Source organism: Oncorhynchus clarkii, chromosome 22 (genome assembly GCF_045791955.1).
Source record: "Oncorhynchus clarkii lewisi isolate Uvic-CL-2024 chromosome 22, UVic_Ocla_1.0, whole genome shotgun sequence".
Classification (NCBI taxonomy): domain Eukaryota; kingdom Metazoa; phylum Chordata; class Actinopteri; order Salmoniformes; family Salmonidae; genus Oncorhynchus; species Oncorhynchus clarkii.
In genome coordinates, this window is record NC_092168.1 from 247,410 (window position 1) to 270,031 (window position 22,622).

Consider the following 22,622-nt stretch of genomic DNA (forward strand, 5'->3'; position numbering starts at 1 on the left):
CCTTCGAAAGCCAAGTGAACAAGCAGATCACTGACTGTTTCGAATCCCACTGTACCTTCTCCGCTATGCAATCTGGTTTCTGAGCTGGTCATGGGTGCACCTCAGCCACGCTCAAGGTCCTAAACGAAATCATAACCGCCATCGATAAAATACAGTACTGTGCAGCTGTCTTCATTGACCTGGCATAGGCTTTCGACAATCAATGCATTCTTATCGGCAGACTCAATAGCCTTGGTTTCTCAAATGACTGCCTCGACTGGTTCACCAACTACTTCTCAGACAGAGTTCAGTGTGTCAAATCGGAAGGCCTTTTCTCCAGACCTCTGGCAATCTCTATGGGGGTGCCACAGGGTTCAAATCTCGGACCGATTACTTTCTCTGTATATATTAATGATGTCGCTCTTGCTGCTGGTGATTCTCTGATCCACCTCTACGCAGACGACACCATTCTGTATACTTCTGGCCCTTCTTTGGACACTGTGTTAACTGACCTCCAAATGAGCTTCAATGCCATACAACACTCCTTCCGTGGCCTCCAACCGCTCTTAAATGCTAGTAAAACGAAATGCATCAACCAATCGCTGCCCGCACCCGCCCGCCTGACTAGCATCACCACCCTGGACAGCTATGACTTAGAATATGTGAACAACTACAAATACCTAGGTGTCTGGTTAGACTGTAAACTCTCCTTCCATACTCACATTAAGCATCTCCAATCCAAAATTAAATCTAGAATCGGCTTCCTATTTCACAACAAAGCCTCCTTCACTCATGCTGCTAAACATACCCTCGTAAAACTGACCATCCTATCGATCCTCGACTTCGGTGATGTCATTTACGAAATAGCCTCCAACACTCTACTCAGCAAATTGGATGCAGTCCATCACAGTGCCATTCGTTTTGTCACCAAAGTCCCATATTCTACCCACCACTGCGACCTGTATGCTCTAGTCGGCTGGCCCTTGCTTCATATTAGTCGCCAAACCCACTGGCTCCAGGTCAGCTATAAGTCTCTGCTAGGTACAGCCTTGCCTAATCTCAGCTCACTGGTCAACATTGCAATACCCACCAGTAGCACGCACTCCAGCAGGTATATTTCACTGGTCATCCCCAAAGCCAACTCCTCCTTTCCTTCCAGTGTTCTGCTGCCAATGACTGGAACGAATTGCAAAAATCACTGAAGCTGGAGACTCATATCTCCCTCACTAACTTTAAGTTTCAGCTGTCAGAGCAGTTCACCGATCTCTGCACCTGTACACAGCACATCTGTAAATAGCCCACCCAACCTACCTCATCCCCATATTTATTTTTTTAAAGTATCTCTACCGGTACATCATCTGCACATCTATCACTCCAGTGTTAATGCTAAGTGGAAGTTATTTCTGGGAGGATTTTTTAACCGGGCCAGGTGCCTTTCTATTAGGAGGAATGCCACACTGAATTAGTCATGTGAAAAAATAGTGAGAAAGTGGGATTTGGTTAGGATTTTGAGTCTATTGAAACAGTAAAATAACATATCAGTTTCAAGGCAAATGTACAGACGCATCGCTTCTCCATGTCTCCTCCCACCATCATTCATCCATGTTATGTGTTGTCTCCTCCACCTGGTTCTCTCTTTGGTGTGTGTTTCAGCTGTGCCTGTCCCTCCCCCACCAGGAGTCAACATCCAGGAGCACATACAGATCCGGCAGGAGGAGAAACGCCAGCGGATCAACCGTCGACACCGGCTGGAGGAGGGACAAGGTTTGGGCTAGGAGGGGATAGGGGAAGGTGTGTGTGTGTGTGTGTGTGTGTGTGTGTGTGTGTGTGTGTGTGTGTGTGTGTGTGTGTGTGTGTGTGTGTGTGTGTGTGTGTGTGTGTGTGTGTGTGTGTGTGTGTGTGTGTGTGTGTGTGTGTGTGTGTGTGTGTGTGTGTGTGTGTGTGTGTGTGTGTGTGTTTGTTTGGAGAGCAGAAAATGCAGAGGATCAAATATTGAGCATGGCTACAGTGGTGGGTGTGGGTTTGAATGTCGGCAGGTAAGGGTTTGGTGGTTGAGGGTATGTGTGTGTTGATTGGGGGAGTGACCTGATTGGTATGATAGCTGTGTGGGGCTATGAAGAATACGGGCAGGGGAAGACAGTGGAATGGTTATCAGAACTCACTCTTTCTTCTATTTTCAATAGACCATTCAGTACTCTGACCCCGTTTCCCATAATTTGTTATTGTGCCTTTGTGATCCACTTTTTGAGCTGAAAGATGATGGCCAGAGCTTACCCATGATGTTGCGTAACGATTTAAGTCAATAAGTCAATGTTTTAGTCAAAGTATCATATATTTGGTCTTGAAGTGACAAATCCAAACGGCCCACTTTGTGCAAATACGTGTGAATGTGGTGTCTTTTCCTATGATGTGACACGAAAATCATTATATTCAGAGGCCCCGGTGCACAACTGAGCAAGAGGACAAGTACATTAGTCTCTAGTTTGGGAAACACATGCCTCAAGTCCTCAACTGGCAGCTTCATTAAATAGTACCCGCAAAAAAACACCAGTCTCAGCATCAACAGTGAAGAGGTGACTCCGGGATGCTGGCCTTCTAGGCAGTGGTTTCTATATGTGGCAAAGTTTTCTCTAAATCAATGCTTGTGACATATCCAGCTCCAGAACCAGCCATGAAGCCAGCTGGCTCGTCTTTTGAATAGGCTGTATTAAAAAAAAAAATGCAACAAAGATAAGGTTAGCAAGAAAGTATTCATACCCTTAGTCCTTTTCCACATTTTGTTACGTTACAGCCTTATTCTAAAATTGATTGATTAGGAAAACATTTAATTTAATCTACACGCAATACCCCATAATGACAAAGTGAAAACAGGTTTTATTATTTTACACAAGTATTTAGACCCTTTGTATGAAACTCAAAAGTGAGCTCAAGTGCATCCTGTTTCTATTGATCATCCTTGAGATGTTTCTACTACTTGATTGGAGTCCACCTTTGGTAAATTCAATTGATTGGTCATGATTTGGAAAGGCATGCCTGTCTATATAAGGTCCCACAGACCAAAAAAAGCTGATACCAATTAATCGGCCTATATATAATATATATATATATATATATACAGTGCCTTGCGAAAGTATTCGGCACCCTTGAACTTTGCGACCTTTTGCCACATTTCAGGCTTCAAACATAAAGATATAAAACTGTATTTTTTTGTGAAGAATCAACAACAAGTGGGACACAATCATGAAGTGGAACGACATTTATTGGATATTTCAAACTTTTTTAACCAATCAAAAACTGAAAATTGGGCATGCAAAATTATTCAGCCCCCTTAAGGTAATACTTTGTAGCGCCACCTTTTGCTGCGATTACAGCTGTAAGTCGCTTGGGGTATGTCTCTATCAGTTTTGCACATCGAGAGACTGACATTTTTTCCCATTCCTCCTTGCAAAACAGCTCGAGCTCAGTGAGGTTGGATGGAGAGCATTTGTGAACAGCAGTTTTCAGTTCTTTCCACAGATTCTCGATTGGATTCAGTTCTGGACTTTGACTTGGCCATTCTAACACCTGGATATGTTTATTTTTGAACCATTCCATTGTAGATTTTGCTTTATGTTTTGGATCATTGTCTTGTTGGAAGACAAATCTCCGTCCCAGTCTCAGGTCTTTTGCAGACTCCATCAGGTTTTCTTCCAGAATGGTCCTGTATTTGGCTCCATCCATCTTCCCATCAATTTTAACCATCTTCCCTGTCCCTGCTGAAGAAAAGCAGGCCCAAACCATGATGCTGCCACCACCACCATGTTTGACAGTGGGGATGGTGTGTTCAGGGTGATGAGCTGTGTTGCTTTTACGCCAAACATAACGTTTTGCATTGTTGCCAAAAAGTTCAATTTTGGTTTCATCTGACCAGAGCACCTTCTTCCACATGTTTGGTGTGTCTCCCAGGTGGCTTGTGGCAAACTTTAAACGACACTTTTTATGGATATCTTTAAGAAATGGCTTTCTTCTTGCCACTCTTCCATAAAGGCCAGATTTGTGCAATATACGACTGATCTCCCACCTCAGCTGTAGATCTCTGCAGTTCATCCAGAGTGATCATGGGCCTCTTTGGCTGCATCTCTGATCAGTCTTCTCCTTGTATGAGCTGAAAGTTTAGAGGGACGGCCAGGTCTTGGTAAATTTGCAGTGGTCTGATACTCCTTCCATTTCAATATTATCGCTTGCACAGTGCTCCTTGGGATGTTTAAAGCTTGAGAAATCTTTTTGTATCCAAATCCGGCTTTAAACTTCTTCACAACAGTATCTCGGACCTGCCTGGTGTGTTCCTTGTTCTTCATGATGCTCTCTGCGCTTTTAACGGACCTCTGAGACTATCACAGTGCAGGTGCATTTATACGGAGACTTGATTACACACAGGTGGATTGTATTTATCATCATTAGTCATTTAGGTCAACATTGGATCATTCAGAGATCCTCACTGAACTTCTGGAGAGAGTTTGCTGCACTGAAAGTAAAGGGGCTGAATAATTTTGCACGCCCAATTTTTCAGTTTTTGATTTGTTAAAAAAGTTTGAAATATCCAATAAATAAATATCTTCACAAAAACATACAATTTTATATCTTTATGTTTGAAGCCTGAAATGTGGCAAAAGGTCGCAAAGTTCAAGGGGGCCGAATACATTCGCAAGGCACTGTGTGTGTGTATGTATGTATGTATATATATATATATATATATTTAGTCTCAAATAAATTTAGTCTCAAATAAATATTGAAACATGTTCAATTTGGTTTAAATAATGCAAAAACACAATGTTTGAGAAGAAAGTAAAACTGCAATATGTGCCATGTAAAAAAGCTAACGTTTAAGTTCCTTGCTCAGAACATATGAAAGCTGGTGGTTCCTTTTAACATGAGTCTACAATATTCCCAGTTAAGTTTTAGGGTGTGGTTATTATAGGAATTATAGGACTATTTCTCTCTCTACTATTTCATACACCTTTGACTATTGGATTTTCTTATAGGCACATAGTATTTAGTATTGCCAGCCTAATCTCGGGAGTTAATAGGCTTGAAGTCATGAACAGCTCTGTGCACCAGTCGGCCTGCTGTGTATACCCTGACTCTGCACTGAAAAGTGAGAGAGAAGTGACAAATATACTTGTGTATTGATTTTAAAGGCATTGATGTTTATGGTTAGGTACATTGGTGCAACGATTGTGCTTTTTTCGCGAATGCTCTTTTGTTAAATCATCACCTGTTTGGCGAGGTTGAGGTAGGCTGTGATTCAATGATAAATTAACAGGCAACGCATTAATTATATGCAACGCAGGACATAAATTCATTAAAAATCCTGCAATGTGATTTTCTGGATAATTTTTTCTCATTTTGTCTCTCATAGTTGAAGTGTACCTATGATGAAAATTACAGGCGTCATCTTTTTAAGTGGGAGAACTTGCACAATTGGTGGCTGACTAAATACTTTTTTGCCAAACTGTACATGATGTAAACAAAAATGTGCATTGTCATTATGGGGTGTTGTGTGTAGATTGATGAGGGGGGGGTATAACAATTTAAGCAATTTCAGAATAAGGTTGTAATAATAATAATAATAATAATAATAAGGTTGTAATGTAACAAAATGTGGAAAAAGTCAAGTTATCTGAATACTTCCCAAATGTAGATAAGGTTAGCATGCTAGTTAGCTACGCTGCCACCTGTCAGTGCCCTATTTGTTGATGTTATCAACGCCACGTAGAAATTTCCACACCCAATTCGTGAATATGTATAAGATGCCTTCATCATTCTTTGGAGTTGGAACCTAAATGTGCATTTCCTCTCTAGGACAGCTCCTTTAAATGTGATTGCAACAATGCGATTGCTACAAATTGTTTTTATTTAAAATTCATGATATGCAGTGTATAGCCATTATATTCTTCAAGAATCAACTTATAAATGCATCATTTGTCTAACCTCATCAGAACTGAAAATATAAGCTTTTTCTACTCGTTTGTAAACGATGCAATTGTAAACAAACACTGTATAGCTTCAAAACATGGTTAGGACTATAATTTTGATCTCAGGGATGGTCATTCCATGCATCCATAGCTCTGTCTATGAATTTGACAGTGGTTACATTTCTCTAGCCCCCTCCTCCAGCTGTTTACTGAAACAGTGTGGTGGTGACAGCTTTGCAATTTTTTGATCTGCCCCTTTTAATTGAAGTCCCGTTCTAAATAGGTTTCCTCTCTCTGGGGCATCTCTGGTGCAGAGAATAAGAAACAATTGGGAGTCTATGTTCATTCTTCTACTGCTTTGGCACTAGAGTCCTTGGACGGCGACACTACTTTTGTTAAAGAAAAATCTATATCACAGTCCAACTCGATTGAACATCAGAGTAGATTTCTTACAGTGGCCGTCGACTGATACAGCAGAATTAGATGTGAAACAGCAGGCGTTGTCAAAGTGCCTAGCCTCAAACAACAAGCAGACTATTATGGGATAGAATAGAGAGGAGAGAAGAGAAGTGACGGCTAGACTTCCGACACCAATTGCGCCTATTTTATGTTATCCTAGACATTGATCGGTGCAGGCTTTCAAATTAGTATTTATAGTAACAAATTAAATAATCCAGTATTTTTATTTTATCTGAACAGGGCACATTTTAAAATATCCTTCATGGATAATAACTAATTGGTATAAATAGATTGTGTCTGTTCCCTGTGGTTATATTTGGAAGCAACAAATTAAAGGTGCAATATGCTCCACCATTTCGTGGTTGTTAAAATTCTAGTAGTTCTCCTAATTTTAGTTTGACAAAACAAGCAATCTATAGTGTAGATAATCATTGTATCAGCTAAAACCCCGTGAAATACTGTATATTTTCAGTAACTAAATATTTTGTATTTTCAGCTGTTTGAAGCTGGTGTACAAAAACCAAAACTTAAAGACGCAAAAACTACCTGTAACTGGAAACAGAAATAGTGCACATAGAATAGATCCACCGGTCCTTGCTTTCAATGAGAGTGACAAATATTTAACTCACATTTCTATATGAATTTGGTCGGGTAGCCTAAAAAGTTAAACATTGCAGCTTTAAGATGTTGAAGAGGAAAATACAGATGGAAGATGTAAAAGAGATTCATCCCTCTATTCTTAATCAGGATTAATAATATGTCAAACTGGTTTACCCATTCAAATAGTTCTATACTAAGATCTTTCCCTCTTCTACCCTAATTTCTCCCCCTCAATTGATGGTTCTGAGATTGAGAGCAGGGGAGTGTCTAGGTATTGACTTTGGATAAAAAAAATACTAAGGGAGGCTGGATTTTCTGAAGCATGTCACTTAAGATTGAATTGTACTACACCGGTTCCGACATTCGTCGGATGCGGCAGGGCTTGCAAACTATTACAGATTACAAAGGGAAGCACAGCCGCGAGCTGCCCAGTGACATGAGCTGAATTACTTCTATGCTCGCTTCGAGGCAAGCAACACTGGAGCACTAACCACGGTTGCCAGGTGCATGGTGTTTCCTCCGACACATTGGTGCGGCTGGCTTCCGGGTTGGATGCGTGCTGTGTTAAGAAGCAGTGCGGCTTGGCTGGGTTGTGTATCGGAGGACGCATGACTTTCAACCTTCGTCTCTCCCGAGCCCGTACGGGAGTTGTAGCGATGAGACAAGATAGTAGCTACTAAACAATTGGATACCACGAAATTGGGGAGAAAAAGGGGTAAAAATAAAATAAAATACAAGACTAAACTCTCCTTCCAGACTCACATTAAACATATCCAATCCAAAATTAAATCTATAATCGGCTTCCTATTTCGCAACAAAGCATCCTTGACTGATGCTGCCAAACATACCCTCGTAAAACTGATCCTCGACTTTGGCGATGTAATTTACAAAATATCCTCCAACACTCTACTCAACAAATTGGATGCAGTCTATCACAGTGCCATCTGTTTTGTCACCAAAGCCCCATATACTACCCACCACTGCGACCTGTACTCTCTCGTTGGCTAGCCCGCGCTTCATACTCGTCGCCAAACCCACTGGCTCCAGGTCCTCTACAAGTGTCTGCTAGTTAAAGTCCCACCTTATCTCAGCTCACTGGTCACCATAGCTGCACGCGCACATGCAGGTATATCTCACTGGTCACCCCCAAAGCCTTCTTCCTTTGGTCGCCTCTCCTTCCAGTTCTCTGCTGCCAATGACTGGAACGAACTCCAAAAATCACTAAAGCTGGAGACTCTCTTACCTCCCTCACTAGCTTTAAGCACCAGCTGTCAGAGCAGCTCTCAGATCACTGCACCTGTACATAGCTCATCTGTAAATAGCCCGTCCAATCTACCTCATCCCCATACTGTATTTTTTTGTTTTATCTTGCTCCTTTGCACCCCAGTATCTCTACTTGCACATTCATCTTCTGCACATTCCACCATTCCAGTGTTTAATTGCTATATTATAACTACTTCGCCACCATGGCCTATTCATTGCTTTACCTCTCTTATCCTACCTCATTTGCACATGTTGTATATAGATTTTTCTACTGTATTATTGATTGTATGTTTGTTTATTCCATGTGTAACTCTGTGTTTTTGTATGTGTCGAACTGCTTTGCTTTATCTTGGCCAGGTCGCAGTTGCAAATGAGAACTTGTTCTCAACTAGCCTACCTGGTTAAATCAAGGTTAAATATTTTTTTAAATATCTAAGAGACGGAACGTGTCTCCTTCCTGAGCGGTATGACGGCTGCGTGGTCCCATGGTGTTAATACTTGCGTACTATTGTTTGTACAAATTAACGTGGTACCTTCAGGCGTTTGGAAATTGCTCCCAAGGATGAACCAGGCTTGTGGAGGTCTACAGTCTTTTTCAATGTTTTTCTGATTTCTTTTGATTTTCCCGTGATGTCAAGCAAAGAGGCACTGAGTTTGAAGGTAGGCCTTGAAACACATCCACAGGTATACCTCCAATTGACTCAAATGAGTCAATTAGCCTATCGGAAGCTTCTAAAGCCATGACATAATTTTCTGGAATTTTCCAAGCTGTTTAAAGGCCCAGTTAACTTAGTGCAATAAATTTGTGGAGTGGCTGAAAAACTAGTGTTAATGACTTCATACATTACCAAGTGTATGTAAACCTCAGACTTCAACTGTATTGCCTCAATTACATTGACACCTGTGCCCCCGCACATTGAGTCTGTACTGGTACCCCCTGTATCGGTACCCCCTGTATATAGCCTAGCTATTGTTATTTACAGCTGCTCTTTTATTATTTGTTTTTCTTATCTCTGACTTTCTTTTAGTTTTTTTCATAACTGGATTGTTGGTTAAGGGTTGTAAGTAAGCATTTCACTGTAAGGTTTACAGCTGTTGTATTCGGAGCACACAGCCTCCACATTGACTCTGTACTGGTACCCCCTGTATATAGCCTTCACATTGACTCTGTACCGTAACACCCTGTATATAGCCTCCACATTGACTCTGTACCGGTACCCCCTGTATATAGCCTCCACATTGACTCTGTACCGTAACACCCTGTATATAGCCTCCACATTGACTCTGTACCGTAACACCCTGTATATAGTCTCCACATTGACTCTGTACTGTAACACCCTGTATATAGCCTCCACATTGACTCTGTACTGGTACCCCCTGTATATAGCCTCCACATTGACTCTGTACTGGTACCCCCTGTATATAGCCTTCACATTGACTCTGTACCGTAACACCCTGTATATAGCCTCCACATTGACTCTGTACCGTAACACCCTGTATATAGTCTCCACATTGACTCTGTACTGTAACACCCTGTATATAGCCTCCACATTGACTCTGTACTGGTACCCCCTGTATATAGCCTCCACATTGACTCTGTACCGGTAACCCCTGTATATAGTCTCCACATTGACTCTGTACTGGTACCCCCTGTATATAGCCTCCACATTGACTCTGTACTGGTACCCCCTGTATATAGCCTCCACATTGACTCTGTACCGGTAACCCCTGTATATAGTCTCCACATTGACTCTGTACTGGTACCCCCTGTATATAGCCTCCACATTGACTCTGTACTGGTACCCCCTGTATATAGCCTCCACATTGACTCTGTACCGGTACCCCCTGTATATAGCCTCCACATTGACTCTGTACTGGAATTTTCCAAGCTGTTTAAAGGCCCAGTTAACTTAGTGCAATAAATTTGTGGAGTGGCTGAAAAACTAGTGTTAATGACTTCATACATTACCAAGTGTATGTAAACCTCAGACTTCAACTGTATTGCCTCAATTACATTGACACCTGTGCCCCCGCACATTGAGTCTGTACTGGTACCCCCTGTATCGGTACCCCCTGTATATAGCCTAGCTATTGTTATTTACAGCTGCTCTTTTATTATTTGTTTTTCTTATCTCTGACTTTCTTTTAGTTTTTTTCATAACTGGATTGTTGGTTAAGGGTTGTAAGTAAGCATTTCACTGTAAGGTTTACAGCTGTTGTATTCGGAGCACACAGCCTCCACATTGACTCTGTACTGGTACCCCCTGTATATAGCCTTCACATTGACTCTGTACCGTAACACCCTGTATATAGCCTCCACATTGACTCTGTACCGGTACCCCCTGTATATAGCCTCCACATTGACTCTGTACCGTAACACCCTGTATATAGCCTCCACATTGACTCTGTACCGTAACACCCTGTATATAGTCTCCACATTGACTCTGTACTGTAACACCCTGTATATAGCCTCCACATTGACTCTGTACTGGTACCCCCTGTATATAGCCTCCACATTGACTCTGTACTGGTACCCCCTGTATATAGCCTTCACATTGACTCTGTACCGTAACACCCTGTATATAGCCTCCACATTGACTCTGTACCGTAACACCCTGTATATAGTCTCCACATTGACTCTGTACTGTAACACCCTGTATATAGCCTCCACATTGACTCTGTACTGGTACCCCCTGTATATAGCCTCCACATTGACTCTGTACCGGTAACCCCTGTATATAGTCTCCACATTGACTCTGTACTGGTACCCCCTGTATATAGCCTCCACATTGACTCTGTACTGGTACCCCCTGTATATAGCCTCCACATTGACTCTGTACCGGTAACCCCTGTATATAGTCTCCACATTGACTCTGTACTGGTACCCCCTGTATATAGCCTCCACATTGACTCTGTACTGGTACCCCCTGTATATAGCCTCCACATTGACTCTGTACCGGTACCCCCTGTATATAGCCTCCACATTGACTCTGTACTGGTACCCCCTGTATATAGCCTCCACATTGACTCTGTACTGGTACCCCCTGTATATAGCCTCCACATTGACTCTGTACTGGTACCCCCTGTATATAGCCTCCACATTGACTCTGTACCGGTAACCCCTGTATATAGCCTCCACATTGACTATGTACCGGTAACCCCTGTATATAGTCTCCACATTGACTCTGTACCAGTAACCCCTGTATATAGCCTCCACATTGACTCTGTACTGGTACCCCCTGTATATAGCCTCCACATCGACTCTGTACTGGTACCCCCTGTATATAGCCTCCACATTGACTCTGTACCGGTACTCCCTGTATATAGCCTCCACATTGACTCTGTACCGGTACTCCCTGTATATAGCCTCCACATTGACTCTGTACCGGTACCCCCTGTATATAGCCTCCACATTGACTCTGTACCGTAACACCCTGTATATAGCCTCCACATCGACTCTGTACCAGTAACCCCTGTATATAGTCTCCACATTGACTCTGTACCGGTAACCCCTGTATATAGCCTCCACATCGACTCTGTACCGGTAACCCCTGTATATAGCCTCCACATTGACTCTGTACCGGTAACCCCTGTATATAGCCTCCACATTGACTATGTACTGGTACCCCCTGTATATAGCCTCCACATTGACTCTGTACCGGTACTCCCTGTATATAGCCTCCACATTGACTCTGTACCGGTACTCCCTGTATATAGCCTCCACATTGACTCTGTACCAGTACTCCCTGTATATAGCCTCCACATTGACTCTGTACCGGTACCCCCTGTATATAGCCTCCACATTGACTCTGTACCGGTACTCCCTGTATATAGCCTCCACATTGACTCTGTACCGGTACCCCCTGTATATAGCCTCCACATTGACTCTGTACTGGTACCCCCTGTATATAGCCTCCACATTGACTCTGTACCAGTAACCCCTGTATATAGTCTCCACATTGACTCTGTACCAGTAACCCCTGTATATAGCCTCCACATTGACTCTGTACTGGTACCCCCTGTATATAGTCTCCACATTGACTCTGTACTGGTACCCCCTGTATATAGCCTCCACATCGACTCTGTACCAGTAACCCCTGTATATAGCCTCACTACTGTTATTTACAGCTGCTGTTTAATTATTTTTTGTTTTTATTTTTTAATTATCTACTTTTTACTTAACTGCTTTGTTGGTTAAGGGCTTCTACAGATGTTGTTTTCGGCACGTGACAAATAACATTTGATTACATTTGATTTTGAAGGTCAAATATAGGATATTATGCTACTATATAGGTAAAGCATCAAGGGGAGATGGTGTGTTCTTTTACCCCTATTTTGCACTAAAGTAATGTTAGTTTCAACTTCTAGACAGAACAGATATGACAGTATTTTCAGAACTAAGTAAATGCAGCTGGAAAGAACTGGACTAAGCCCTGGATTCTGTTGCTGTGTAGTTAGGTGTCACAAGCACCTGCAAGTGATACACCACATTGAAATTGAACATGGAGCAATCTTAACAACCCCCAAAGTCCTGCCCTTTTTGAGATTTTGAGTTTTTACCTTTTTTACCTTTTCACATGCTTTCATTGCCTTTTCTTCCTTATCTCCTTTTTTTCTTGGAATCACTTGCTCATTTCAGCTTCCCCAGGACTGTCAGTGTTCCCGGTCCTGAGACACCCATCTCTGAAGCTGTAAACAGAGTTCTCTCCCTCTTTCTTAACCCCTACCCCCTCTGTATCTCTCCTGCCTGCTCCATCCTTCCCTCTCTCCACCTGACTGACGGCCTGTTCGCCTTTGCAGACGGGAGCAGCGAGCGAGGGGAGAAGGACGCCAGTAAGATCACCACTTACCCCCCGGGGGCGGTGCTTTTCGACTGCGAGATGACAGCTGTGCAGGTCAGCTGCGGCCTCCACCATTCAGGTAGGTCCCCTGGCCACTTCCTGTCATTCACTTCTTGCTTCTTTGATCTCTTTTTCGGTTGTGTTTGATCTCAAGAGGAAGACTGTTTGTGTTGATGAGTGTCTTCTGGCCACATATCAAATAGCCACAGGTCATAAAGGTATTTCAATAGAAACAGTTAAAGGAATTGACCCTTCACTAAGCCCCGCCCCTATTGTTACTGTTGTTTCCGTGGTCAACATTTTCCCGGGAAGCTCAATTCCCCATTCAAACTATTTGAGAGAATTGTGTTTTGATACTCAATGAAATTAAACACAAACGAACCATTGCTAATGAGTCTTGGGCATGTTGTGGCAGACTTACAATTGCTTCACAGGAACTTGGTAAAATGAAGTTTGTAGTGTGGCTAGTGTTAGGTTCTAATTTTTCAGAGTAAATAACTCACGGAAGTTTAATTCTTCCCAAAGGGTCGACACAGCTGTATTCAGACCAAGACATGTTTCCACCACTACCAGTATATATACTCCACTTTAGACACCCCTCCTTCTCTCCACCGCTACCAGTATATATACTCCACTTTAGACTCTCTACCACTACCAGTATATATACTCCACTTTAGACACCCCTCCTTCTCTCCACCGCTACCAGTATATATACTCCACTTTAGACTCTCCACCACTACCAGTATATATACTCCACTTTAGAGACACCTCCTTCTCTCCACCACTACCAGTATATATACTCCACTTTACTCTCCACCACTACCGGTATATATACTCCACTTTAGACACCCTCCTCCTCTCCACCACTACCGGTATATATACTCCACTTTAGACACCCCTCCTTCTCTCCACCACTACCGGTATATATACTCCACTTTAGACACCCCTCCTCCTCTCCACCACTACCAGTATATATACTCCACTTTAGATACCCCTCCTCCTCTCCACCACTACCAGTATATATACTCCACTTTAGATACCCCTCCTCCTCTCCACCACTACCAGTATATATACTCCACTTTAGACACCCCTCCTCCTCTCCACCACTACCGGTATATATCCACCACTTTAGACACCCCTCCTCCTCTCCACCACTACCGGTATATATACACTCCACTTTAGACACCCCTCCTCCTCTCCACCACTACCGGTATATATACTCCACTTTAGACACCCCTCCTCCTCTCCACCACTACCGGTATATATACTCCACTTTAGACTCTCCACCACTACTAGTCAGCCACCAATTGTGCAAGTTCTGCCACTTAAAAAGATGAGAGAGGCCTGTAATTTTCATCATAGGTACACTTAAACTATGACAGACAAAATGAGAAAAAAAATCTAGAAAATCACATTGTAGGATTTTTAATTAATTTATTTGCAAATTATGATGGAGTATTTGGTCACCTACAAACAAGCAAGATTTCTGGCTCTCACAGACCTGTAACTTCTTATTTAAGAGGCTCCTCTGTCCTCCACTCGTTACCTGTATTAATGGCACCTGTTTGAACTTGTTATCAGTATAAAAGACACCTGTCCACAACCTCAAACAGTCACACTCCAAACTCCACTATGGCCAAGACCAAAGAGCTGTCAAAGAACACCAGAAACAAAATTGTAGACCTGCACCAGGCTGGGAAGACTGAATCTGCAATAGGTAAGCAGCTTGGTCTGAAGAAATCAACTTTGGGGGCAGTTATTAGGAAATGGAAGACATACAAGACCACTGATAATCTCCCTCGACCTGGGGCTCCATGCAAGATCTCACCCTGTGGGGTCAAAATGATCACAAGAACGGTGAGCAAAAATCCCAGAACCACACGGGGGGACCTAGTGAATGACCTGCAGAGAGCTGGGACCAAAGTAACAAAGCCTACCATCAATAACACACTACGCCGCCAGGGACTCAAATCCTGCAGTGCCAGACGTGTCCCCCTGCTTAAGCCAGTACATGTCCAGGCCCGTCTGCAGTTTGCTAGAGAGCATTTGGATGATCCAGAAGAAGATTGGGAGAATGTCATATGGTCACATGAAACCAAAATATAATTTTTGGGTAAAAACTCAACTCGTCGTGTTTGGAGGACAAAGAATGCTGAGTTGCATCCAAAGAACACCATACCTACTGTGAAGCATGGAGGTGGAAACATCATGCTTTGGGGCTGTTTTTCTGCAAAGGGACCAGGACGATTGATCCGTGTAAAGGAAAGAATTAATGGGGCCATGTATCGTATCGTATCGTGAAATTTTGAGTGAAAACCTCCTTCCATCAGCAAGGGCATTGAAGATGAAACATGGCTGGGTCTTTCAGCATAACAATAATCCCAAACACACCGCCCGGGCAACGAAGGAGTGGCTTCGTAAGAAGCATTTCAAGGTCCTGGAGTGGCCTAGCCAGTCTCCAGATCTCAACCCCATAGAAAATCTTTGGAGGGAGTTGAAAGTCTGTGTTGCCCAGCAACAGCCCCAAAACATCACTGCTCTAGAGGAGATCTGCATGGAGGAATGGGCCAAAATACCAGCAACAGTGTGTGAAGACCTTGTCAAGAGTTAGAGAAAGAGTTTGACCTCTGTCATTGCCAACAAAGGGTATTGAGAAACTTTTGTTATTGACCAAATACTTATTTTCCACCATAATTTGCAAATAAATAAATTAAAAATCCTACAATGTGATTTTCTAGATTTGTTTTCTCATTTTGTCTGTCATAGTTGAAGTGTACCTATGATGAAAATTACAGGCCTCTCGGAGAACTTGCACAATTGGTGGCTGACTAAATACTTTTTTGCCCCACTGTATATATACTCCACTTTAGACTCTCCACCACTACCAGTATATATACTCCACTTTAGACACCCCTCCTCCTCTCTACCACTACCAGTATATATACTCCACTTTATTTGCCCCTCTCCAATCCTTACATCTTATGGTTCGATGGGAAGACAAAGTGATTGATTATTAAGCCGTTCTGTCTCCCTTAAGGTGGCCTGACCTCAACCCCCCTTGATGTCTAGTCCAAAGCTCTCCACCCGTATCACCTATTGCACTCCTGTGACTCCCTCCCGTCCACCCATCACATTCCACAGCCGCTCTGTCTTTCCACAGAGAACCATTAACTTCTGACATAAAAACCAGTCTCTTCCTCTCCTTTATATTCTATACTTACAACAATGAATCCAACACTAGCCACTGAATAGCTCTGAATGCACCATCAGCATGCTTTCAACTAACCACTTTTTGGACCAAACTAGTGCTCTTAATTCATCCTGCTATCGACAGCAGATGAGTTGTATTCGTAATATAGCTAACTTAGCTAGCTAATATACATTTGGAGAAAACGTGTTATATTAACAGATTCAAAATCTACTCCAGCAATAGGCTCTGCATTTTAGAACTCAGTCGCAAGTCAGCGTTGGCGCTCATGTTAAGAATTTGACCTCGCCTTGCGGTTAATACAATTCTCTTTTACGTTTTACTTTGTAAAAAGAAGCTGTTACAGGACTGTTTTATTTACTGTAGCTCTATGACTAATTGAATAAGGGATATGAAACATTCAATTTGTTGCAGTAAGCCTAAACTATACCTGAACTAATTTCACACATAAGAGTTAGCCTATTGTGAATAATATGAGGCCTATCAGTTGTCAAATTGTACATGAGGATATGGTCGCATCCTGTAATTGACAGATGCATGGAATAGAGCATCACTTTATCAAATCCTCCTTCAGAGTCACAAGCAGGTAAACATTTTGACTTCTATATAGTATCAGAAAGATATTAATATTCTGCAGGTTCTATGACACTTACCTTTGTCAAATAATTTTAAATCTCAAAGTTCAAGAGGTGCAGCTGTATTTCTAAATGTCACTTTAAAAAAATAAGGGGCAGCATTGCTCTGGCTTCTAAGCAAAAAACTAGTAACAATCCAATTAAAATAGGCTATTCTGTCGTCAATTGATGAATGGCGATAGAAACCAGATATAAATTGATTATGGTGCATGTGACTTCAATGAACTGAATGATGAGAGTGATTGATTGAATTTAGAACACTAACTATTTTATTATGAAAATGTATGTAATTTCCCCTCAGAGTCAAATCAGAAACAGAGTACAACATACAATGTTTGTAGTTCACTATGTCAATCCTAACCAAAACGAATGGACGCACTGACAGCATTGCAAATGCTGCAGAATTTAGTTTGAGTCGGATGGAAGATTGGATATAAGTCTTCATCTGATTCTGATGTTGACTTCGAGCCTCTGCCTCCGATGCCTGAGCCTCACAGCAGAAAAAACCGAACAGAGCCAACTGATCAATAAGTCTGTTTTATACTGTATCTTGTCATTAATATGTTAATGCAAAGTATCTTTTATAATTCATGCACAGGTGCTTTTGTTTAGTAATACTGCAAATCATTTCACCTGTCACCTGGCTGGTTCTATTATTTGATCATCTTTTTAGTTTCTACTTTGTCTAAAGAAGCTGTAACTAGAACCAGATGGATTATCTTGGCGAAGGAGAAATGCTCACTAAAAGGAATGTAATCAAATTTGATGAAAAAATCTGAGCGATAGAAGCCATTTGTGCGTATGGAAAATGACTGGGATCTTTTATTTCAGCACATGGAACCAACACTTTACATGTTTGCGTTTATTTTTGTTCAGCATATTTCTACATACAATAGTTTATTCACTATCAAGCATGGTTGCCTATGTTTGGGCACCTTCACAGGTTGATAGGCATCTGAATATGCTGAATGTACTCAACACATTGCGATAAGTGATATTATGTGGTATTTAATATATAATGATGACGTTATGAAATTGGTTTTTCTCTGGTCCTGTCCTATAGTGGTGCTGTTGGAGAATGGGGATGTCTATACATTTGGCTACGGTCAGCATGGCCAGCTTGGACACGGAGATGTCAACTCAAGGTAACCACTGACACGCACACACACACATGATTAGTAAACAGACGATAAAGAGATACATTTAATCTATAATGCAGTACAATCATTTAGTCCCCTTGATGTTTGGGGGTAACGGCTGTCCATGAAGCTTGGTTTTAACTCTCTCTGTGTCTGTGTAGGGGATCTCCCACACTGGTGCAGGCTCTCCCAGGTCCGAGTGTCCAGGTGACAGCTGGTAGTAACCACACGGCAGTGCTCCTCATGGGCGGACAGGTCTTCACCTTCGGCAGCTTCTCGGTACGCCACGCAACTTTATGCCCCGGGTTCAATGTCTTTTACACAGATGTCATTTTTCTCTGACTTTGTTTTCCTGATGAACTAGAACCATTGAATTGTATCTAACCCCAAACCAGAATCCCAAATGTTCCTTATTGACCTTGTTGTAATGGTCAAATCTTCACAATGTTACTTTGTCCATTGCTGACATTTTTATTGAATGCATAGAGATTACTATTGTATCGTATTTGAAATGTGGGGGACCACATAATAAGGATACTGACTTCTCTTGTCTGATCATGGTTGTTTTACCTACTTTTGTTGAATGCAGTGATTTGTAAGGCATTCTAAATAAGATGACTGACATGACAAAATGACTAAAATGACTGAAACGTATGGACTGAAATTAAATAACTGTCTCTGCAGAAAGGGCAGCTGGGTCGTCCAATCCTGGACATGCCCTACTGGAACGCCAAGCCCTCCCCCATGCCCAACATTGGTGTCAAGTACGGCCGCAAGGCCACTTGGATTGGGGCCAGCGGCGACCAGACCTTCCTGAGAATAGACGAGGCCCTGATCAACTCACACGTCCTGGCTACCTCCGAGATCTTCGCTAGCAAAGACATCATCGGTAAATTGCAAGCCTTCTGCTCTAAGGTCCTAACCTTAACCTGAGATCAGGACTCACATTAATGAAGCGTCTCAAATTAGTAATGCTGATCTAGAAGTGTAGATCTTAATGGATTATATTACATGGACATGTGGGACCTGATCCTAGGATAGCACTGCTACTCTGAGATGCTTGGTGAATACAGGCCCTGAGCAAACTTTCATGCAAAACTTCCATTGACATAAATGTATGATTCCCATGCAAGGTAGGATTGGGCCTTCACTCAAAACCTCTGTGGAAATGTCTTATGAAGATATTACACAAAATATTATACACTGCTCAAAACAATAAAGGGAACACTTAAACAACACAATGTAACTCCAAGTCAATCACACTTCTGTGAAATCAAACTGTCCACTTAGGAAGCAACACTGATTGACAATACATTTCACATGCTGTTGTGCAAATGGAATAGACAACAGGTGGAAATTATAGGCATTTAGCAAGACACCCCCAATAAAGGAGTGGTTCTGCAGGTGGGGACCACAGACCACTTCTCAGTTCCTATGCTTCCTGGCTGATGTTTTGGTCACTTTTGAATGCTGGCGGTGCTTTCACTCTAGTGGTAGCATGAGACGGAGTCTACAACCCACACAAGTGGCTCAGGTAGTGCAGCTCATCCAGGATGGCACATCAATGCGAGATGTGGCAAGAAGGTTTGCTGTGTTTGTCAGCGTAGTGTCCAGAGCATGGAGGCGCCATTAGGAGACAGGCCAGTACATCAGGAGATGTGGAGGAGGCCGTAGGAGGGCAACAACCCAGCAGCAGGACCGCTACCTCCGCCTTTGTGCAAGGAGGAGCAGGAGGAGCACTGCCAGAGCCCTGCAAAATGACCTCCAGCAGGCCACAAATGTGCATGTGTCTGCTCAAACGGTCAGAAACAGACTCCGTGAGGGTGGTATGAGGGCCCGACCTCCACAGGTGGGGGTTGTGCTTACAGCCCAACACCGTGCAGGACGTTTGGCATTTGCCAGAGAACACCAAGATTGGCAAATTCGCCACTGGCGCCCTGTGCTCTTCACAGATTAAAGCAGGTTCACACTGAGCACATGTGACAGACGTGACAGTTTGGAGACGCCGTGGAGAACGTTCTGCTGCCTGCAACATCCTCTAGCATGACCGGTTTGGCGGTGGGTCAGTCATGGTGTGGGGTGGCATTTCTTTGGGGGGCCGCACAGCCCTCCATGTGCTCGCCAGAGGTAGCTTTACTGCCATTAGGTACCGAGATGAGATCCTCAGACCCCTTGTGAGACCATATGCTGGTGTGATTGGCCCTGGGTTCTTCCTAATGCAAGACAATGCTAGACCTCATGTGGCTGGAGTGTGTCAGCAGTTCCTGCAAGAGGAAGGCATTGATGCTATGGACTGGCCCGCCCGTTCCCCTGACCTGAATCCAATTGAGCACATCTGGGACATCATGTCTCCCTCCATCCACCAACGCCACATGGCACCACAGACTGTCCAGGAGTTGGCGGATGCTTTAGTCCAGGTCTGGGAGGAGATCCCTCAGGAGACCATCCGCCACCTCATCAGGAGCATGCCCAGGCGTTGTAGGGAGGTTATACAGGCACGTGGAGGCCACACACACTACTGAGCCTCATTTTGACTTGTTTTAAGGACATTACATCAAAGTTGGATCAGCCTGTAGTGTGATTTTCCACTTTTAATTTTGAGTGTGACTCCAAATCCAGACCTCCATGGGTTGATAAATTTGATTTACATTGAGCATTTCCATTTATCAATTTTGTGTGATTTTGTTGTCAGCACATTCAACTATGTAAAGAAAAAAGTATTTAATAGGAATATTTCATTCATTCAGATCTAGGATGTGTTATTTTAGTGTTCCCTTTATTTTTTTGAGCAGTGTATAATATTTAGATGCACGAAAATAGTGCATTAGCCTGAACCTTTCTTCTTTGTGTCCGACGACCAGGCTTAGTCCCCACCTCTGTATCGGAGCCCTCTCCCTTTAAATGCCTGCTCATCAACAAGCTAGATGGCAGCTGCCGCACCTTCAACGACTCCGAGCAGGAGGACCTGCAGGGCTTCGGCCTCTGTCTCGACCCCGTCTACAACGTCATCTGGAGGTCAGACTCAATTTATTTGAATCTTTATCACACTCTCTCTCTCTCGAGCGCTCCGTCTCCCTCCCTCTTTCCCCATCTGAGTTTAGCTGCGTCTTTGTAGCAAACCTTATTCTCCATATAGTGCACTATTACCGTTTTCACACTACCGAGCTGAAATGTAACTTGGTTACCATAATTGCTGTAAAGGACAATGGGAAAATAAAAAGTAGAGCCTGATCAGTACGGTTGGGTTCGGCCCTATAGTGTGAATCTAGCATGAACTATATGGGGAGTATGGTGTCCCTGCTTAATCTCCTTTTAAATGGAATGGAAAGGAATGGAAAGGAATTTCAATTTCAAACCCATATTCATTAGCGCTTTCTCCCTCTGTAAAGAAGAGTACTGGAGGGAGCTTTTTTTTTTTTTACTTTATTTATTTTTACTTTATCCATCAAACAGTGAGAGGTAGTTTGTTCTTTGATTCAAAAATACAAGAATATAATTGATCAGGGTCTTATTTTTCAACGTTTAACACACTTTAACACAGATAATTGTAGAGCTGGGCTTTAGGATGATGGAGGCCACTGTGTTCTTGGGGACCTTAAATGCTGCAGAAATGTTGGTACCTTTCCCCCGATATGTGCCTCAACACAATCCTGTCTCGGAGCTCTACGGATGATAAATGGAAACAGGATGCATCTGAGCTCAATTTCAAGTCTCATAGCAAAGGCTCTGAATACTTATGTAAATTCAATTTTTTTTATTTGCAAAATTATATTTTAAACCTGTTTTTACTTTGTAACAATTGGGTATTGTGTGTAGATTGACGAGTAAAATGCTCTATTCAATCAATTTTAGAATAAGGCTGTAATGTAACAAAATGTGAAAAAAAGGGAAGGGGTCTGAATACTTTCCGAATGCACTAACTTTCTTTTACATCATTTAATACCCTCTATTTGACCTTTCAACTCTTCCTTGTCCTCTCACCTGTAGGTTTCAGCCGGCTTCAAAGGAGATGTGGTGCTACAATGCAGTTATAGCAGATGGCCGTGTGCCATCGGCCACGGACCTAGAGGCCCGTTGCAGCATCCTCAGCCCAGAGCTGGCACTGCCCGATGGAGCCCATGCACGCACCACCCGCTCCCACGGAGCCCTGCACATACTAGGTATAACCACAATGATGATATTAATATTATGGACCTGTTTCTGCTGGTATTTAGTGTGGAATCGTATGGTAGCAAGTACAGGGTCATATTCACTAGGAACGAAACGGAAGCAGTTTGGCTGAAACGGGGAGGGACTACCTGAACTTGTCCAATAAGGTTATCTTTTTTTGTTTTCCGTTGCAAAATTAATTCTTACGATTTGCTATGGTGTGCACTAATGAATATGATCCTGATTAAGCAAGCCCTGATTAAGCAGATGATCCATAGCGATTTAGTTAACCCATATTTTAGCCATGTTGGCTAGGAATTACAGTCGGCTATTTGATTCATACTCTGTTACTATTTACTTCAGTTAGACAAACTTGTAAATACCATAGGTTATCA

The 22,622-nt window shown here is 42.6% G+C and overlaps 1 protein-coding gene across 1 annotated transcript in view; it reads left to right on the top strand.

The window, feature by feature from the left end:
• Positions 1–22,622, top strand: part of LOC139380072 (E3 ubiquitin-protein ligase MYCBP2-like) — a 275,571-nt gene that overhangs the window by 106,065 nt on the left and 146,884 nt on the right. Inside the window, exons 17-23 of the mRNA XM_071122535.1 lie at positions 1,657–1,743; positions 13,056–13,175; positions 18,003–18,084; positions 18,240–18,357; positions 18,763–18,967; positions 20,940–21,093; positions 22,066–22,238. Coding sequence (XP_070978636.1) covers positions 1,657–1,743; positions 13,056–13,175; positions 18,003–18,084; positions 18,240–18,357; positions 18,763–18,967; positions 20,940–21,093; positions 22,066–22,238 — 939 coding nt within the window. The remainder of the gene's footprint in view (positions 1–1,656; positions 1,744–13,055; positions 13,176–18,002; positions 18,085–18,239; positions 18,358–18,762; positions 18,968–20,939; positions 21,094–22,065; positions 22,239–22,622) is intronic.